The sequence below is a fragment of the Microcaecilia unicolor genome, chromosome 1, assembly GCF_901765095.1.
Source record: "Microcaecilia unicolor chromosome 1, aMicUni1.1, whole genome shotgun sequence".
In the NCBI taxonomy this organism is placed as follows: domain Eukaryota; kingdom Metazoa; phylum Chordata; class Amphibia; order Gymnophiona; family Siphonopidae; genus Microcaecilia; species Microcaecilia unicolor.
The window spans coordinates 518,524,082-518,542,026 of record NC_044031.1 but is presented as its reverse complement, the minus strand read 5'-3'; the positions used below and the strand labels follow the sequence as shown (position 1 = coordinate 518,542,026).

At 44.4% G+C, this 17,945-nt stretch overlaps 1 protein-coding gene across 2 annotated transcripts in view; it reads left to right on the top strand.

Annotated features, from left to right (window-relative positions):
- The first annotated feature begins 872 nt into the window (after positions 1–872).
- Positions 873–17,945, top strand: part of JPH1 (junctophilin 1) — a 284,417-nt gene continuing 267,344 nt past the window's right edge. The window contains exon 1 of one of the 2 annotated variants that reach the window (XR_003943505.1): positions 873–1,411. Coding sequence is in view for 1 of the 2 variants with exons in the window: in XM_030215656.1 (XP_030071516.1) it covers positions 1,033–1,411 (379 nt within the window). In the remaining variant the exon portion in view is untranslated. The remainder of the gene's footprint in view (positions 1,412–17,945) is intronic. The other variant, XM_030215656.1, reaches the window with a different exon arrangement.

Below are 17,945 nucleotides of genomic sequence, written 5' to 3'. Positions count from 1 at the left end.
CTTTGAGAGGCTTCCCCAGGGGTTAGGAACTGAATGAGTGGGAAACAACAAAGAGTAGTGGTAAATGTGAATCACTCTAAGGATAGGGAGAGGAATGGCCAGTAGGAAAAAGCAAAGTGGTCAGAATGAAACATGCATGCACCTAGGATTCAAAGATAAAACAATTCCTCATAAAGGCTGTTGATTTCCCAGGAATGAGCTGAGAGATAATGCAACTGCCCTCCAGGCACAGTACAGTACGTTCTCACTCAGGGCCACTCCAGGAAAAGTCTCAAGCACGCCAGCCTGAAGATTAGATTTGAGAGGAAGGCACGGGCAATGAATTGTACTTTCGAATGAAATACAGCCTAAAACTCAAAACTCTCCTTGAACTGCGAAAGTAATGTTTACTTAAGCAATCGTGTAATAAGAATGTTTTAGAAATGCAACCTGAGAAGGTACACAAGCAAAGTCAAGTCATTACAGTCGGACCACTAGAATCTGCAATATCGTCCATGAATTATTTGAACACATATTTCAGATGAGAAAGCACTTAAAATGTGTTTAAATGATTCTTGTATATACGCTGGAAGCAGCTCGAGCTATAAATAATGTCATTATTCACATTTCTTTCCTTGAGTTTGCGAATGCATTTTCACTTCCAAGAACAAGGAAGCACACCTGGCGACAGCGTTTCCAAATCACCAGTAAAACTGAAACCCACCCCCGTTGTTATCATTTTCGTTTTCTGCTGCCCTATTGCACACGGGTGCACCTTCCCGAGCTGGTTGGCCAGGCTGGGTGCGAGCTCAGCAAGCGTGCGAGGAAGGAGAAGGGGCGGGACGGGGGCGGAGCCTCAGGGGGTGAAGCCGAGCTGAAGGTCAGTAGCTGGGGAGGCGCTAGTTCTCTTCGGCTCCACCAGCAGCTGCTCTGCAAGGCGAGCGCGTGCGGCCCGACACAGGGTTCCAGCTGGAGGGGGGTTCCTCGCGCGCGCACACCGTTTGCTTCTCCCAGTTTGTTTTTTTGAAAATTTATTTTCCCTCCCACCCCTGAATGACGGGCGGAAGGTTCGACTTTGACGATGGCGGCACCTACTGCGGCGGCTGGGAGGATGGCAAAGCCCACGGGCACGGCATTTGCACGGGCCCCAGGGGCCAGGGCGAGTACTCGGGCTCGTGGTCCCATGGCTTCGAGGTAGTGGGGGTGTACACCTGGCCCAGCGGCAACACGTACCAGGGCTACTGGGCGCAGGGCAAGCGGCACGGCTTGGGCATAGAGACGAAGGGCAAGTGGATGTACCGGGGGGAATGGTCGCACGGGTTCAAGGGACGCTACGGCATCCGCCAGAGCCTCAGCACCCCGGCCAGGTACGAGGGGACGTGGAGTAACGGACTCCAGGATGGCTACGGCGTGGAAACCTACGGCGACGGAGGTGAGTGGCGCCTCGCGCACGCCCACCGCACAACTTTCCAAAGTGCTGACCCAGCCTTGCGCGCACTGTCTGTGACCAGCAGCCACAGTGGCTTCGGTTTGTAGTCGGAGCTGCAGTTGACTCCGGCGCTGCGTGGTTATCTATTCCTCCAGCAAGGTGTTTCTGCTCGATGGCATTTTCCTACAGTGCACCTTTAATTCCTAACTTTGGGCACGTGGTTGAGAGAAAGGAGCACTGTGTGCCGCTGGGTACCAATCTCCCCTGCCTTGCAGCCTTAAGAGTTTCTGAGGGCCATGGTCCTAAGCCATGGAGAGTGCCCTAAGGGTGGAACGTTATTGACTCCCTTATCATCACTTAATGATTAAGGAGGTTATTACAAAAATAATTGACATTTTCCATGTAACGAAAATTGAGGAATTCACTAATTCTGCAGGTATCCCCCGTTAATAAGCTTGTGAGTGAAAAGAAGAGGTTGAATGCTGCTAGTTTCTGTGTTCTGTCAAAAATGTGCAGTTGATTTCTATGAGCTGAATTTTTCCCGCAGAGATAAAGGTCTGTGGATTTTGCCATCTCTATGCTAGCCACAATCACCGACGTACAGATTTTCTGTACTTGTTCAGGCAGATCTGCTTCTGCATGTGCATTTCTTATTAGGGACAGGTTCTTGTTAACAGTAGGTGCTTGAACTTCTCGCCAGTAAAGCCAATTTTGCAGTAAGGAAGAGTGGGGAACTGGTGTTCTCATTGTGCACACAGGTTTTTATTTTTATTGACTTGCACATAACTTGCAGGATGATTTACAGTGAATGAAGTGATAAGGTTTCTTTAGCAACATACAAAATTTCAGGGCAGCTGCAGTGATTGGAGATAGAGTGTCTGAATTCTAATGACTGGCAACTTTATGTCTGTAACTGTAGCAAGTGAGAGACACGTCTACAGCAAGTGAATATTAGTGCTGCAGTCCAAAACGTTGAGGGTTTCATTTATTAAAGGTTGGCATTTGTACATTATCTGCCCATTTTGTACACATTTTAGTAAATGATCCCCAAATGTGGTGAGATTCAAAAGAACCAGTAAGCATTGCAACATATGAAAATATTTAGTTAAAGTGTCCACATTAAATTAAAAAAAATTGCTACTTTTAAAATACAGCTGACTAAAGAGAAGCAGGGTGTGGGGTAAACCAGTCTGTGTCCTCCGCTCTCTTCTAACAGGGCCAGTGTTAAACATGCTGGGACCCAGACCAGACATTTGGAAGCAAGCCCCAAATCCTGTTGGCAGATGGTGCCAACTTCAGCTTAGGACAGGCTTGATACCCCTATATTATTATTATTATTTTATATTTGTACCCCGCGCTTTCCCACTCATGGCAGGCTCAATGCGGCTTAGGTACTTATTTGTACCTGGGGCAATGGAGGGTTAAGTGACTTGCCCAGAGTCACAAGGAGCTGCCTGTGCCTGCAGTGGGAATCAAACCCAGTTCCCCAGGACCTAAGTCCACCACTCTAACCACTAGGCCACTCCTCCACTCCAGGAGATCCAGGGCAGTTGCCCTAATTACCCCCCCCCCCCCCCCCCCCAAAAAAAAAAATGCTGGCCCTGAACTTCAAGTGGAAGAGGATCAAAATGGAAGAAGGAAAAATCCAAAATTCCAGGAATAACATGTATAGAATGTTTGTACATTTGGAAAGCTTGCCAGGTGCCCTTGGCCTGGATTGGCCGCTGTCGTGGACAGGATGCTGGGCTCGATGGACCCTTGGTCTTTTCCCAGTATGGCATTACTTATGTACTTATGTACTTATGTAAAGCACTGGGTTTCAGGTGCTGCTTTTGATGATGGTTGAATATATTTTATGTGCCCAGAAGTACCTGAACTGCTTACTTGCTGCTACTAATTGGGTTTCTGCCAGGTACTTGTGACCTGGATTGGCCACTGTTGGAAGCAGGATACTAGGCTAGATGGGCCATTGGTCTGACCCAGTATGGCTGTTCTTATCAACCCAGGGTTGGTTGTAACCATGGCAAACTAGGAAGCTGTCTAGGGCTGCAACATTTTAGCAGGCAGCAAAGAGCAGCTATAACAGCCAGATGAAGAACCATCAGCATGTACTTTACCTGTAGGGAGGGCAGGTAATTTTGAAAAAGCTAATTTATGTGGGATAAACATCCATTTACCCAGGTGAATGGCTTTTGGAAATTGCTCATATTGCATATGTACATAACAAAGATTAGTATGTAATTACAAAATCTATGGGGGAGACTAGAAGCATGAAAATAATTGGGGGGGGGGTTGCAGGTTGCCTAAGGTGTCTTAATACCTTTGTACCCCTGCCTGAATCCCAGGCGAGACTGCATTTAGATCCATTTTCACTAACCGATCATATGTCTGTCTTAGAACCGTACATTTGAAATGCTGTCTTACTGTGCTCTGTGTGACTGTTTTCCAATTTACACTAGTCAGTAGAATTTTTCTTTGTCTGATTTTGTACAGCAAGGGTTTATTCAGCATGTGTGTGTTTCTGTAACCAGCTGTGTTTAACACTGATGCTCAGGGTAGGCCTACATTTATGTGGTTGCAGGTGCTGCTTTGTTGAAGCAAAATGTTTTCCAAATTCTTTGGTTGGGCAGTTACTTTTATGACCCACTTGGTTTCAAGTATCTCCTGGCTTAAAAAAAAAAAAAGCAGCTGCTCATTAAATTTTATAATAATTTTCACTAAGTTGCTTTGGTATGGTGAACGTATTGGTAAAATCCAAAGCTTAAATAATAAAGCCTACACTGTGTAGGAGGAATAAATTGTGCCTCTTTAAAATAATTGTAATTCCAAATTATGCTGTACAGTAATGTCTGAGAATGAGATGACTTGTGAAAATACAGAGTACAACAATCACTCCTGCAATAAAGAATAAGGCTGTGACCTACACTTAGACTAACACTGTATTTGGCAAACATACATGTGTGGACCTCTACTATAGATCATATATATATATCCTATATAATAATTCTCACCTCTAACGTTCTGTCTTGCTGCCTGGGACCGTGGCTCCTTCCGAGTTGGTCTGCTAGGCTCCGTAGATCAGGCTGACATCACCGTAGCCTCACAGCTGATCCATGTCCAGAGGAGGATTGCTGGATATGGGTGGCTGGAGGGGGGGGCAGGGGAGAGAGGAGGGTCGCTGGACATGGGTGGCTGCAGGGGAGCCGAAGAAAACCTTGCTAGCGCCCGTTTCATTTGTGTCAGAAACGGGCCTTTTTTACTAGTATTATTTAACTCCCTCCCCCACAGCATACATGCACGCACATGCAGACAGTAACATTCACTCTTTCCCTGCTGTAACCCTAGAATCTAGGTTCATCTCCGCCACTCACCGCCCCCCCCCCCCCCCCCCCCCCCATGCTACACTTCACTTTTCCAGTAGTAGTATGGAGGGAAAACTACAGGGTCTTGTTTTGGAGTTTGCAGCAGAGTAGCAGCTTGTGAGTGAGTATGGGGGACTGCAATGGGCTGAGAATCAGGGAACTGGGCAAGTCATTTTTATCTTTTAATTGCCTCTGCAACAGACAGGCGATGCCAAATGTGGACTGCCCCAAACAGTGAGATTTATGGACAATGTGCCTGAGGTATACATTTTAGCGGCAAAAAGGCTTTACAAATAGAAGCAAAACAAAATATCTGACTTTGATGCCACCGAAAAGACAGAGAGGATTTGACCAGGTAATTAGTTAGGGGCCCTTTTACAAAGCCACATAGGTGCCTACGCATGCCCAACACACATCAATTTTACCACCCAGCTACCACGTGGCCCTTGCGGTAATTTCATTTTTGACGCACGTCCACTAGGCTCGCCAGAAAATATTTTTATTTTCTGGTGCACGGGCGGTAATCATCATTCTGCGCACATAGACCATTACCGCCCGGTTACCACGTGAGACCTTACTGCTAGGTCAATGGCTGGCGGTAAGGTCTGGGACCCAAAATGGACATACGCCAATTTTCATTTAGCCGCACGTCCATTTTCGGCAAACATTTAAAAAAAGGCATTTTTTTTACAGGTGCACTGAAAAATGATTCTGCACGCACCCAAAACACACATCTACACCACCACAGGCCATTTTTCAGCGCACCTTTGTAAAAGGGCCCCTTAATTAGGTAAATTTCACAGACTGAAACTTCCTTCCACTTGTATGCACATGGTGCATTTGTACCATTGGACTTCTCCTGTCCAGTCAGTGCTTTCAAAGGGAAACTTGGGGCCAAAAAATTTATGCTGCTGACTTTGGGGCCCTTTCACTATGCTGCGGTAAAAAAGGGGCCTGCACTAGCAGTGGGTAAAAAGGCTAAAAATAGACTTGGCCATGCGGTAAGATTGGTCTTATTGCATGACCATGGTGGGGGGGGGGGGGGGGGGTAGAAGAGCACATACCACCACCTATTGAGGTGGGTGTAAGGGCTCCTGTGCTAACCTGGCAATAACCAGGTAGTGTGCGACGCTGCCCGATTTACCACTGGATAACCCCCTGTGGGAATATTTTTAAATATTTCCGCTAGCACTAGAAATGCCATATGCGGAGGGTGGAACATGCCCATTCACTTCCTATGTCACCCCCCCCCCCCAAAAAAAAAAAAAAAATCATACACACTAAGAGGCAAACTACTACAAAACGCTTTAACGCATTTTATGGTAGGCCTTTATTCTGTATTAAGTATGCACTAGCACTTAAACAGGGTTTAGCAAAAGGGCCCCTAAGTTTTGTTTGTGTAGGGCACTCCCTTCTTGCCTCTAAAGGGAGCTGAACAGAAGAGACTAGAAAAATGCAAGCCTTTCTGGCAAAGGGAAAACACTTGAGTTCAGTTTGTCTTTTTTATAATAATGCTAAAATTTATTAGAGTAAATAATTGGTTACAATAAAAATTCATTTACCTCAGTATTACAGATATTTGAATTCTAATTTATTCTCTCTCTCTCAGCTGTCAGACTACTGAAGCTTAGTTTTGTCCAATCACTTAATGCCTTATATTTTCTCTTACTTATCTGGTATTCTTCAACTCTGACCTCTAAGGTCACCTTCACATAATTCTGTTTCTTTGGTATTTTTCTCAAAGATTCATCATTTGCCCTTTGCAACACCAAATCTCCCTCAATATCTTAACACTCATATTTCCTTCACTGAACGTGCTTCTCTGTATTAGTCTGTTTGAAACAAACAGAGGCTTTAAAGTTTATGGCCCATTATTTTAGGCCAAGCAAACCTGTCTGTTGTCCCTGAGAAGGTCAAGAAGACACAGGCTATAGCTATAGATCATAGATAAGGGAATCAAACATATAAACGGCGAGTGACCCTACTCACTCGCAAAAGCGCAGTAGACTTCCTTCTCTGTCCTGCCCCTGCGTCAATACGTGATGACGGGGGGGGGGGGGGGGGACAGAGAGGGAAACTGCGCGAAGGGGAGGGAACCGCCGAGGTCACCACCGCTCCCCCTCCCCCCCCAGAGTCGCCACCGCCGCCACCCCTCCACCCGGCCCGTCTCTTCGCTATTCAACTTACATCTCCAGAGCAGGCAGATCAGCTGAGCTGCCATTGGCCTTCCTTCCCTGCCTGTGTCCCACCCTCGCCAACGTTATGTCACACAAGGGCGGGACACAGGCAGAGAAGGAAGGCCGATGGGAGCTCAGCTGATCTGCCTGCTCCGGAGATGTAAGTTGAATAGTGAAGAGACGGGTCGGCGACTGGGGGGGGGGGGGGGGGGGGAGGGGGCAGCGGCGACCCAAAAGCCTGCTTTAACGGGCTCAACGGCTAGTAAGTTATATATACAAAGCTGGCTGATCTGCAAAACCAAACGGCTCTATACTAAACAGTTTGTACCTGAAGTAATGGAGGGTTAAGTGACTTCCTCAATATCGCAGGGAGTAGCTGTGGGATTTGAACCAGGTTTCCCGGTTGTCAGCACAGTGCTCTCTAACCATTAGGCAACTCCTCCACTACCAACCAGCATAACTCTACTTGTTAATGATCTTTATGGGGAAAACAAGCAGTTAGAAGTTCATTGCCTTAATCACAATGAATGTTGTTAAAATAAAGCTATGTTCCAATTAAAAATAAAATAGTGCTGACGATGTGTGTTCTTATTATGCCAGACACAGAACATAACGGTCATAAATCAAAGCATTCAACATTAATCTGTTTAAAGTGTGCATTGCACAGAAAGGCTGGTAAGGTGAAATGAACTTAGTTTATGTACTTTGGGTTTCCAGATTTATCAGGCCTACCATCTTAGTAGGCCTGATATATCTGGGCTCCTTAAGTATAAATAAAGCTACCATTTTTGTGGTTCATTATTTAGAATGAATCATATTAGTTGCTTTAAGAAGACAGGCTGTCTGACATTCCTCTGTGATTGGTTGCACTTATTGAGGGGCCCATGCAGAAAGCCTTGCAGTAGATCCGCACTCTACTGTGAAACTTGTGCAAAAAAAAAAAAAAACCCAAACAAAATAGTGGCATTCTGTAATCAATAAGCATGCAAATAGCTGCCACGTTAAAACTGTGCTAGTAATCCACGGCTCATTACCTTTCCTGTCACAACCTAAGCAGTGATTGGCTCAGGTACTGACAAGAAGAGTTGACATTTAAAAAAAATAAAGCACACACATGCCATGACATACATCAGCTCCTCACCCCATCCGATGCCCTGACACCTCTTCCTACACACTTCAAAACGTATCCTTGGTGTGTAGTGGCACCCCCCCCCCCCCGAAAATATCCCTGATATGGCCAATTGACGTCACCCAGTACATCCCAGAATGCACTGTGCGGGGCAGGGTGTCTCTGTTTTGCTGCTGACAGTGCATCTCTCCTGTCTTGAGGCACGGGATCAGGAATGTAGGCTTCGGGTTGTGAGACTGTCAACCTATCCCACTAGACTACCAGGAATCTTGGAGGGGTTACTAGACTAACGGGGAATTTCTTTGGAGGGTTGGGCAACTTCTTTTTTTTTTTTCTATATCGGGGGAGGGGTGCCAGGTCAGGATGGGACCCATTGCAGAAAGCAATCCGATCAGGATGGGTGGATTGGAGTGAGAGAGGGGATGGTGCTAGATACCTGCTCTTCACAGCCAACCCTTCTACGCTTCTTCGGACCTGGCACAAACTTTCCTGGAAGAGAACTTAGTGCATGGCCATTTCATTTTTGGCTATTTTCACCCGTTGCGTTAAAAGGGGCCCTAGCGCGTAGCAAAGCCAGCCGCCACCGCTAGCCCAGGGCTCCTTTTACCGCGGTGGGTGAAAATAGCCAAAAATAAATGGCCGAGTGGTAAGTTTACACTTGCCATGCGGTCATTTTAGAGGTGGGAACACTTACCACTACCCACTGAGGTGTGGTGGTAAGTGCTCCTGCGCTAACCCTACAGTAACTGGGCAGCGATTACTGCCAGGTAACCCCCTGTGGAAATATTTTTTCAATATTTCTTCTAGTGCCGGAAATGGCATGCGCTGGGGCAGAACCAGAGGTGACTTTAGTTACCTTTTCTCAGAGATTATTATTATTATTATTTATTGCATTTGTATCCCACAATTTCCCACCTTTTTGCGGGTTCAGTGTGGCTTACAATATGAGTTGAATGTTGGAAATACAATTTGTTACAGATAGTTATGGATTACATTGTGCGGGGTTAAGCGAAACAATTGAGGTGTCGTTAAGGAATGTAATAATGGAACATAGGCATTGCAACTTTGGAAGGAAACAATCCAGCTTATAATTGAAAAAGAAAAACACCTATATTGCGACCCAAATCGGGAGATAGACGTTTATCTCACAAAAACGAATAAAGCGGTATAATCGAAAGCCGAATTTGGACATTTTCAACTGCACTCCGTCGCGGATGCGGACAAAGTTGGTGGGGGCGTGCCAAAGGCGTGGTGAAGGCGGAACTGGGGCGTGGTTATCGTCCGATCAGAGATAGGCGCCTTTCGCCGATAATGGAAAAAATATGCGTTTTTAGCGAGAATTTAGGGCACTTTTCCTGGACCCTGTTTTTCCACGAATAGGGCCCCAAAAGTGCCCTAAATGACCAGATGACCACTGGAGGGAGTCGGGGATGACCTCCCCTGACTCCCCCAGTGGTCACAAACCCCCTCCCACCACAAAAATATGCTGTTTCACAACTTTTTATGTTCACCCTCAAATGTCATACCCACCTCCCTGGCAGCAGTATGCAGGTCACTGGAGCAGTTATTAGGGGGTGCAGTGGACGTCAGGCAGGTAGACCCAGGCCCATCCCCCCCCCACCTGTTACACTTGTGCTGGTAAATGGGAGCCCTCCACACTGCCCCCCAAACCCACTGTACCCACATGTAGGTGCCCCCCTTCACCCCTTAGGGCTATAGTAATGGTGTAGACTTGTGGGCGGTGGGTTTTGAGGGGGATTTGGGGGGCTCAACACCCAAGGGAAGGGTGCTATGCACCTGGGAGCTCTTTTACCTTTTTTGTTTTGTAAAAGTGCTCCCTAGGGTGCCCGGTTGGTGTCCTGGCATGTGCACTACGACTCCTGGCCCCTCCCATGAACAAATGCCTTGGATTTATTCGTTTTTGAGCTGGGCGCTTTCATTTTCCATTATCACTGAAAAACAAAAACGCCCAGCTCACAAATTGTCGAATAAAACATGGATGTCTATTTTTTTCGAAAATACGGTTCGGTCCGCCCCTTCATGGACCCGTTCTCGGAGATAAACGCCCATGGAGATACACGTTTTCGTTCGATTATGCCCCTCCATGGGAGCTTAGAGGGCGATAAAAAGGCATGAAGGCGTATGGTATATATCTTTCTGTGAGTAAAGGTATGAGTGATGTGATAATACGGGAATGGGAGTTCAGAGGTGAATGTATGATGCATTAGTGAACAGGAAGTGTGGACTTTGTGTTTTGTTTCTTTCCGTAAATTTTTTCAAAAAGATGGGTCTTCAATAATCTGCGGAAGGAAGCTTGCTCGTTGGTTGTTCTTTGGTTGCGCGGCAGTGTATTCCAAAACTGCGTGCTCATGTGAGAAAAGGTTGACGCGTGTAGCGCTTTGTATTTCACGCCTTTGCTGTTGGGGAAGTGGAGGTTAAGGAAGGTTCGGGATGATCATTTGGCATTTCTGGGTGGTAAGTCTATCAACTCAGACGTAGGCTGGGGCTTCGCCGTGAATGATTTTGTGGACTAATGTGCATACTTTAAAAGTGACGCGTTCCTTGAGTGGAAGCCAGTGCAGTTTCTCTCTTAATGGTTTTGCACTTTCATATTTTGGCTTTTCAAAGATGAGTCTGGCTGCTGTATTCTGGGCTGTTTGAAGTTTCCTCAGTGTTTGTTCTTTGCAACCTGCGTATAATGAGTTGCAATAATCCAAATGGCTGAGCACAAGGGATTGCACTAGGCTGCGAAAGACGGATCTTGGGAAGTATGGTCTTATCCTTTTTAGTTTCCACATGCTGTAAAACATCTTTTTTTGTTGTGTTGTTAGCGTGAGTTTCAAGCGTTAGGTGGCGGTCGATAGTGATTCCAAGGATTTTTAGCGTTTCTGAGATTTGAAGATGATCACTTGTGTAATCCTTTGTAAAATACACTTGGAGTTTGTTTCTGATGTACATGTTCAATCATTTTAGAAGGACCATGTGTTTTCGTGTATGTTAAGCGCTATCCCCAGCTTGGGTCTTTCTGTACGCTAAGGCCACTTTTAGCGCTGCCGATGAATGGCTGATTTCTCTATTTCTGCAGTAAAGGCTACATGCTAACTTTCCCATTAGCACATGAGCACTTACCGACACCTATTTTGTACGCTGTAATGACTCGGACACTAATCAATTAGCATGCTAACTGATTTAGCATAATTGTGCCCACTTTCTACTCCCAAACACACCCCCAGCGCTAAAAATGTTTTACTTTTTTAGCACGTGGGTAACACAAGCATGTCGCAGGGCACCTGAACATGCCCTACAGTAGTGCATTTTAACCCGTGGTAAGCAGAGATTAGTGCTTACTACAGCTTAATAAAAGGGCTCTTCAAAAGTGACTGTTTGCTTATATTTATTTATTAGGATTTATTTACCATCTTTTTGAAAGAATTCACTCAAGGCAGTGTATAGCAAGAATAAGTAAAACATAAGCAATAGACAATTGCCGCAGTAAAAATATTTGAACAATACAAAGTATGGCATAGTATACTACTTAAATGGCATAGTATAATACTTAAATGCCAACACATTAAAACATTTTAATGGACAGCGTAGGGTATAAGCAAAGATGGAACATATAGATAAAGTAGAGTAACAGGCGTAAGAAAATAAGGGACTAGTTTTAAGAGCATTGCAAGGTGTGCTTGAACATTATCTTGGCTAGGGTAGGAGTGGATAAACGTGTCCTGCTTAATATGTGCAGCCTGCGTCATTTACTTCATCCGTTCAAGTCCTAGTTGAAGATCCAAGATGTCACTGCTTCCTGAAGTACAAATGGTCTTGTGTTAAGTGAAGCCTTTCAGGGAGTGCATTCCAGAACGTGGGGGCTACTTCGGAGAAGTATCGCTTGTGGGTATCACATTGTGTGATGTCCTTTGGGGAGGATGTGGTTAAGGAAACTCTTTGAGAGGACCTTAGTGACCTTGAAGACGTGTAGAGGGAGATCCTGTTCAAGTACTCTGGGCCATTCCCTTAAGGGCCTTGAAGGTCAAACAGAGTTTTAAAATTTGACTCGCTGGTAGCCAGTGAATTTTATGCAAAAATGGTATGATGTGGTCATGTCGCTTACAATCTTCTATTAGTCTTGCTACAGCATTCTGAATCAATTGGAACTGGTGCAAAGCCTTTGTAGTCAGACCAGTGTAGATTGCATTACAATAATCCAGTGTAGATGTTATCATGGCTTGTACAACTGAGACGAGGTTTTCCTCCTCAATATAAGGAGACAGACAGCATAGTTGTCACAAGTGATAGAATCTGCTCTTGAAAGTTTCTTGGATTTTGGGGATCAGAGTAAGTGTTGAATCAAGCTGTATTCCAAGGTTCCTGACTTGTGATTTGAGGGGGAGTTCATATTTTCCAAACGAGATTTTGATGTCTGGTATGTGCCCACTTGTGCTATGACGAATACAAGCTCGGTTTTACTTGGGTTCAAACAAAGCTTGTGTGTAGATGGGATATGTGTGTGATTTTTAAAAAATATTTTTATGTAACTCACTCTGAACCTGACTAAGGGATAAGGTGGGATATAAAACTGTAGTGGAGGAGTAGCCTAGTAGTTAGTGCAGCAGACTTTGATTCTGGGGAACTGGGTTCAATTCCCACTGCAGCTCCTTGTGGCTCTGGGCAAGTCATTTAACCTTCCATTGCCCCAGGTACAAATGAGTACCTGTATATAATATGTAAACCGCTTTGAATGTAGTTGCAAAAACCACAGAAAGGTGGTATATCAAGTCCCATTCCCTTTCCTTAGTAGCACAGCATAGTTCTGTTGCAACATGTTGGATTTTACATAAGTATTGCCATACTGGGAAAGACAAAATGTCCATCATGCCCAGTATCCTGTTTCCAACAGTGGCCAATTCAGGTCACAAATACCTGGCAAGATCCCCCAAAAGTACAAAACATTCTATACTGCTAATTCCAGAAATAGTGGATTCTCCCCAAGTCCATTTAATAATGGTCTATGGACTTTTTTTTTAGGAAGCTGTACAAACCTTTTTTAAACTCCGCTAAGCTAACCGCCTTTACCACATTCCAGAGTTTAATTACACGTTGAGTGAAGAAATATTTTCTCTGATTTCGTTTTAAATTTATTACATTGTAGCTTCATCGCATGCCCCCTAGTCCTAGTATTTTTAGAAAGCGTAAACTGACGCTTCGCATCTACCCGTTCCACTCATTATTTGATAGACCTCTATCATATCTCCCCTCAGCCGCCTTTTCTCCAAGCTGAAGAGCCCTAGCCGCTTTAGCCTTTCCTCATAGGGAAGTCATCCCATCCCCTTTATCATTTTCGTTGCCCTTCTCTGCACCTTTTCTAATTCCACTATATCTTTTTTTTGAGATACGGCGACCAGAATTTCACACAATATTCAAGGTGCAGTCACACCATGGAGCAATATAAAGGCATTATAACATCCTCATTTTTGTTTTCCATTCCTTTCCTAATATTATCTAACATTCTATTTGCTTTCTTAGCCGCAGCAGCACACTGAGCACAAGGTTTCAACGTATCATCAACGACGGCACCTAGGAGGCATATTGTGGTTGGGTCTGAAAAGTACGTGTGTGTATCCAACTTTGTGATGGCAATACACACGTACTCTCCAAAATGTAGACATCAGCATTTGTACCTGCTCCAAGGCAGGTGACAGCTGAATACTTGTTTGGACCAACAAGTTTTGTAGGAGTGATCGTGCACGCAGTTGTGCTTGCCTTTGAGGTGTTTAAAACCACCTCTAAAATTTTATCTTGGCTCCCTTTAGATGCCAAGTTTTGTAAAACTGGAATTTATGTGTTGAAGTTCCAGTGCTTGCTTGTGTAGGTTGCAGAATTACCACTTAACCTTATAAATCCCACACAGTTCTTACCTATTTCCCATAGGATTGTTACTAACAGTACTAACTTGTGCTGTTACAACTGTGTAGCAAACCTTGTACCTTTTTGTGTTTTGAAAACTGGCTGGTTTTGTGTATACTAAAGAATGTACATGCAGTTTTTTTTTTTATTTTTTGCTGTTAGCTGCTTTTTTGAAAATTTGCCCCTTTTTCTCCGAGTGATTAATATGCACTCTGATTCTGTATATGGAGACTAAATTTGTGTGTGCAAATCAACGAGCACTTGTAAATTGGTTAATGATAATTGGTTGTTAACAATTATTGGCGTTAAATGGGATGTACATGCGCATTGTATTCTATAAAGATGCACACATAAATTCAAGGGGGCATGGCCAGGGTGTTCCCAGAATTTATGCACATTCCCCGTTTGCAAAGCCAAGTGCTAATTCCGACACAACCCGTTCACTGTGTTGGCATTGCCACACGGCTTACTAAACGGGGGATTGTTATAGAATAGACGTGATGGGTGCCTAGCTAATGCTCCAGCATTTATGCCTGTTCTCAGCAGGTGTATTGCCAGCACCTTAAGTTAGGCACCATTTATATGCTTAGCCACTCTTCTATAATGGGTGCAGAGCCTTTATAGCTTACATCTTTCTGCGCTGATTTCTCAGTTCCATTTATAGAATCTAGTCCACACTCCTTTTGTTTAGCACTTGCTGTCTGAATTAGCTGTTGCTACAGGATGGATCTGAAGCAGCATGTACGCTGTCGGTGTTTAAAGGATTAGTACATTCTGTTGACATAATTCTGTGAAAAATTGCTTTGATTGTTTATTTAAAGATGAATCTAACATTGTGTAGCTTAAGACCAGTTATTCCAACAATGGAAATGCTATCCCTTTCTAGAGATGAAGAGCACTGTCTATGATAGTAATGTTCTGGAGGGGTCTTGCTGAATGCCATGGAATTTTCTAATCATGCCATATGCACGACAGCATGTGAACACATCATAATACCTGGTTGCCTTTTGTATTTGCCATTGTTGATGAAAAGGACAAGAATAATCTCTACCAGGCAGGGCTGCTCTTTAGCAATAGATGTTGCCGTATTTCATACAAGCGTAGTATTTTCTGTGTCTTTAAAAGCATCTCCTAAACATGACTGCTCCAAAACGTTACTAGATGGGAATACTCCAAGCCAACGTGTACCACAGCTCTCTAGCGTAGACTGCAAAACGTCTGCTTTCAGGTGACCAATCCTGAGAGATTTTTATATAGTTCTAGTCCAAAGCTTAAAAACCAGAAAAGAACCCCTGCTTCAGCATATACAAATCCCATAACTTTTAGCAAATATATTTTTTAAATGTTAAAATATCTAATATAATAATTTGCACCTCCAACGTTCTGAAGCTGACTTCATGGCAGTGAAGCCGTGTAGTGTTCATAGGGTTCGTAATCGCCCCGCCCTCGAGGGAACTCTGTATAGTTGCAAGCCCCCGCGCCTCCCTCCCTCTCTCTCTCTCTGCCCTCCAAGCACGACCTGTCCTCTGGCAGCCCCTCGTCTTCCTAAGTGCTGGCTGTATTTTAAAAATTCTTATCTTGGGGTACGGCGTCCACAGTGAAGGCGAGCGGCGCTTCAGACTGCCTTCGCATGTGTCTCATCTCTGCCTCTGGTCCCGCCCTTCTGGAAACAGGGCCTGAGAGAGAGAGGTAGGGAGGGGCGTGGAAGTCAGACGAGGGGGGGCCGTGGACCTCCGGAGGGAGGGAGGAGGTGTCCTGCAAGTCGGAGGGGAGGAGGGTCCTGGAACTCGGAGGGAGGCGCGGGGGTGTGGAACTCGAACGAGAATGGGGGGCATGGAACTCAGAGGAGAGAGAGGGGGTCCTGGAACTCAAAGGGGAGGGGGCCTGGAACTCAGAGGGGAGAGAGATGGAGGGAGGGGGGCCCTGGATATGGGTGGATGGAGGAGAGGCCAGGGGAGAATTCAGAGTTGATGCATATGTGGGGGGGGGGGGGGGGGGGGGGGCAAGGGACAGAGGAGAATTGCTGCACGATGATGGATGGAGGGGGCAGGGGAGAGATGCTGCACATGGATGGATGAAGGGGGCAGGGCACAGAGGACGTTTGCTGCATATGGATAAATGCAGGGGAGAGAGCATAATTGGTGCACACGGGACACACACTACACTCTCACATAGACAGACACACACACATGCTGTCTCTCTCTTTGACACACACTCACTCACACATACTCTGACACATACTCTCTCCTAACAGTTCCCTTAAAAACATAATTGCCATTATAGGACAACCTTGCTAGCACCCGTTTCATTTCTTTCAGAAACGGGCCTTTTTTTACTAGTTTCTAAATAACAGATACTGCTTAGCAGCTTTTCTGTTTGTCTGATTTTTGAGTTAGCTAGTTTATTTTAGAGGAACGATATTTCTTTTCCATGAATCTCTATTAGTAGAAAATATCCCCTTTCACATGCTAAGTTAGCAGCACATAAAAATAGCTCACTGTAAAGTCTGCTTGGTGTAGAACATTATATCAGGTACACATTAGGAGCAGGTTTTCTCTTGCCAGAGCTAGTAGACTGCAACTTTATCCTCTGAACATTAGGTGTATGGGTTAATGCAAGATTGTGCATCATGATCTACAAGTTGGTAGTCTTCCCAGTCTTGTAATTTATATTTTACATTTGTTTTATGCAGTCTTTTCCTGCTACTAGTTTAAATTATGATTCCCTTCCCACTGCAATATTTCCTCTGGGGGAGATGGTATGGTGGAGGGGGGGACTACATCCAGAACCACTTTCAAGACACATACTTGAACTATAGAGGAAAGTGAAGGTGGTAAATCTTAGAGAAAAACAATTTTTCTTTGGTGGTGCCACTTCAACAATTTAATTCTGGCTAAACAAGGACAGGTTTATCGGCCTTGAGAGCAGAAGGAGTTATGTTATTTTCCTTATCGGTTTATACAAGAAGGTGAGTTAAATTAATATTAGAAACTCAAGGAAGAGTTTGGGCTGAGGGATGTGGAATGCTTTCAATATATATGAGTCATGTACTACTTTTTTTTTTTTTTTTTTTGGGGGGGGGGGGGGTAAAGGGTAAATTGGACTGGATTGGTGCTTATTGAACAGCTATGGGTGGGGGAGAAAAGGGTGAAGGGGATTAATATCAGCCTTGTAAGGGATTCCGAAATGGAATGGTTTTGTTAAAATTTCTTACCAAGAATTCAAAAATATTTGGAAGGTAAAATACTAGTATGCTAATAAAATAAAGTGTTTACTACAATCCAGTTGGAATCTGGTAAAATTATTACAGATGAAAAAAATAAATAAAGCATGCCTCAATCATCCAGGGTGAGATTACATATTATCAAACACCCCCTATTGGACATCTCATCATAGGCTTGCATCCAAGCCCAGAAAAACATCTGTGTAAAAACTCTGGAGAAAACTGCTGCTTCAGAAATTGGATTTGGGAACACCAAAATCAACACAACCTTGTTTTAAATAGGATACAAAAAAAATCGAAGAAAACATAAAAAATTGAAATATTTCCCCTCCTGAAGCAGGGCTACGAAACATGGAGGGTCCATATCTTTTGTTGAGGTGGGAACATTTTTGAAGTTTCACTTTCATGACAGTGTGGGAGTAGACACAAGTTGGAAAGAATACCTGTGGACAATGAGTTATTAGATGTTGTCGGGTGGATGGAAAACCCAATACTAGAGACTCAACAGCACAGATAAGTATTTGGTTCTCTTCCACAAAAGAAATGTATTTGTCCTTTTTGAAGAATTTTTTTTTGATGTCTTCATCAAATTTTTTTTTTTTTGTATCCTATTTGAAACAAGGTTACGTTCATTTGGTAATTTTGTCTATATAGTGTCCACAAATCCGTTTTTTTTTAAGGCAGTGGTTTTCCCTAGAGTTCTTACTGCTGCTGTTCTGGGCTTGGGGCGAAAATAGTTTGA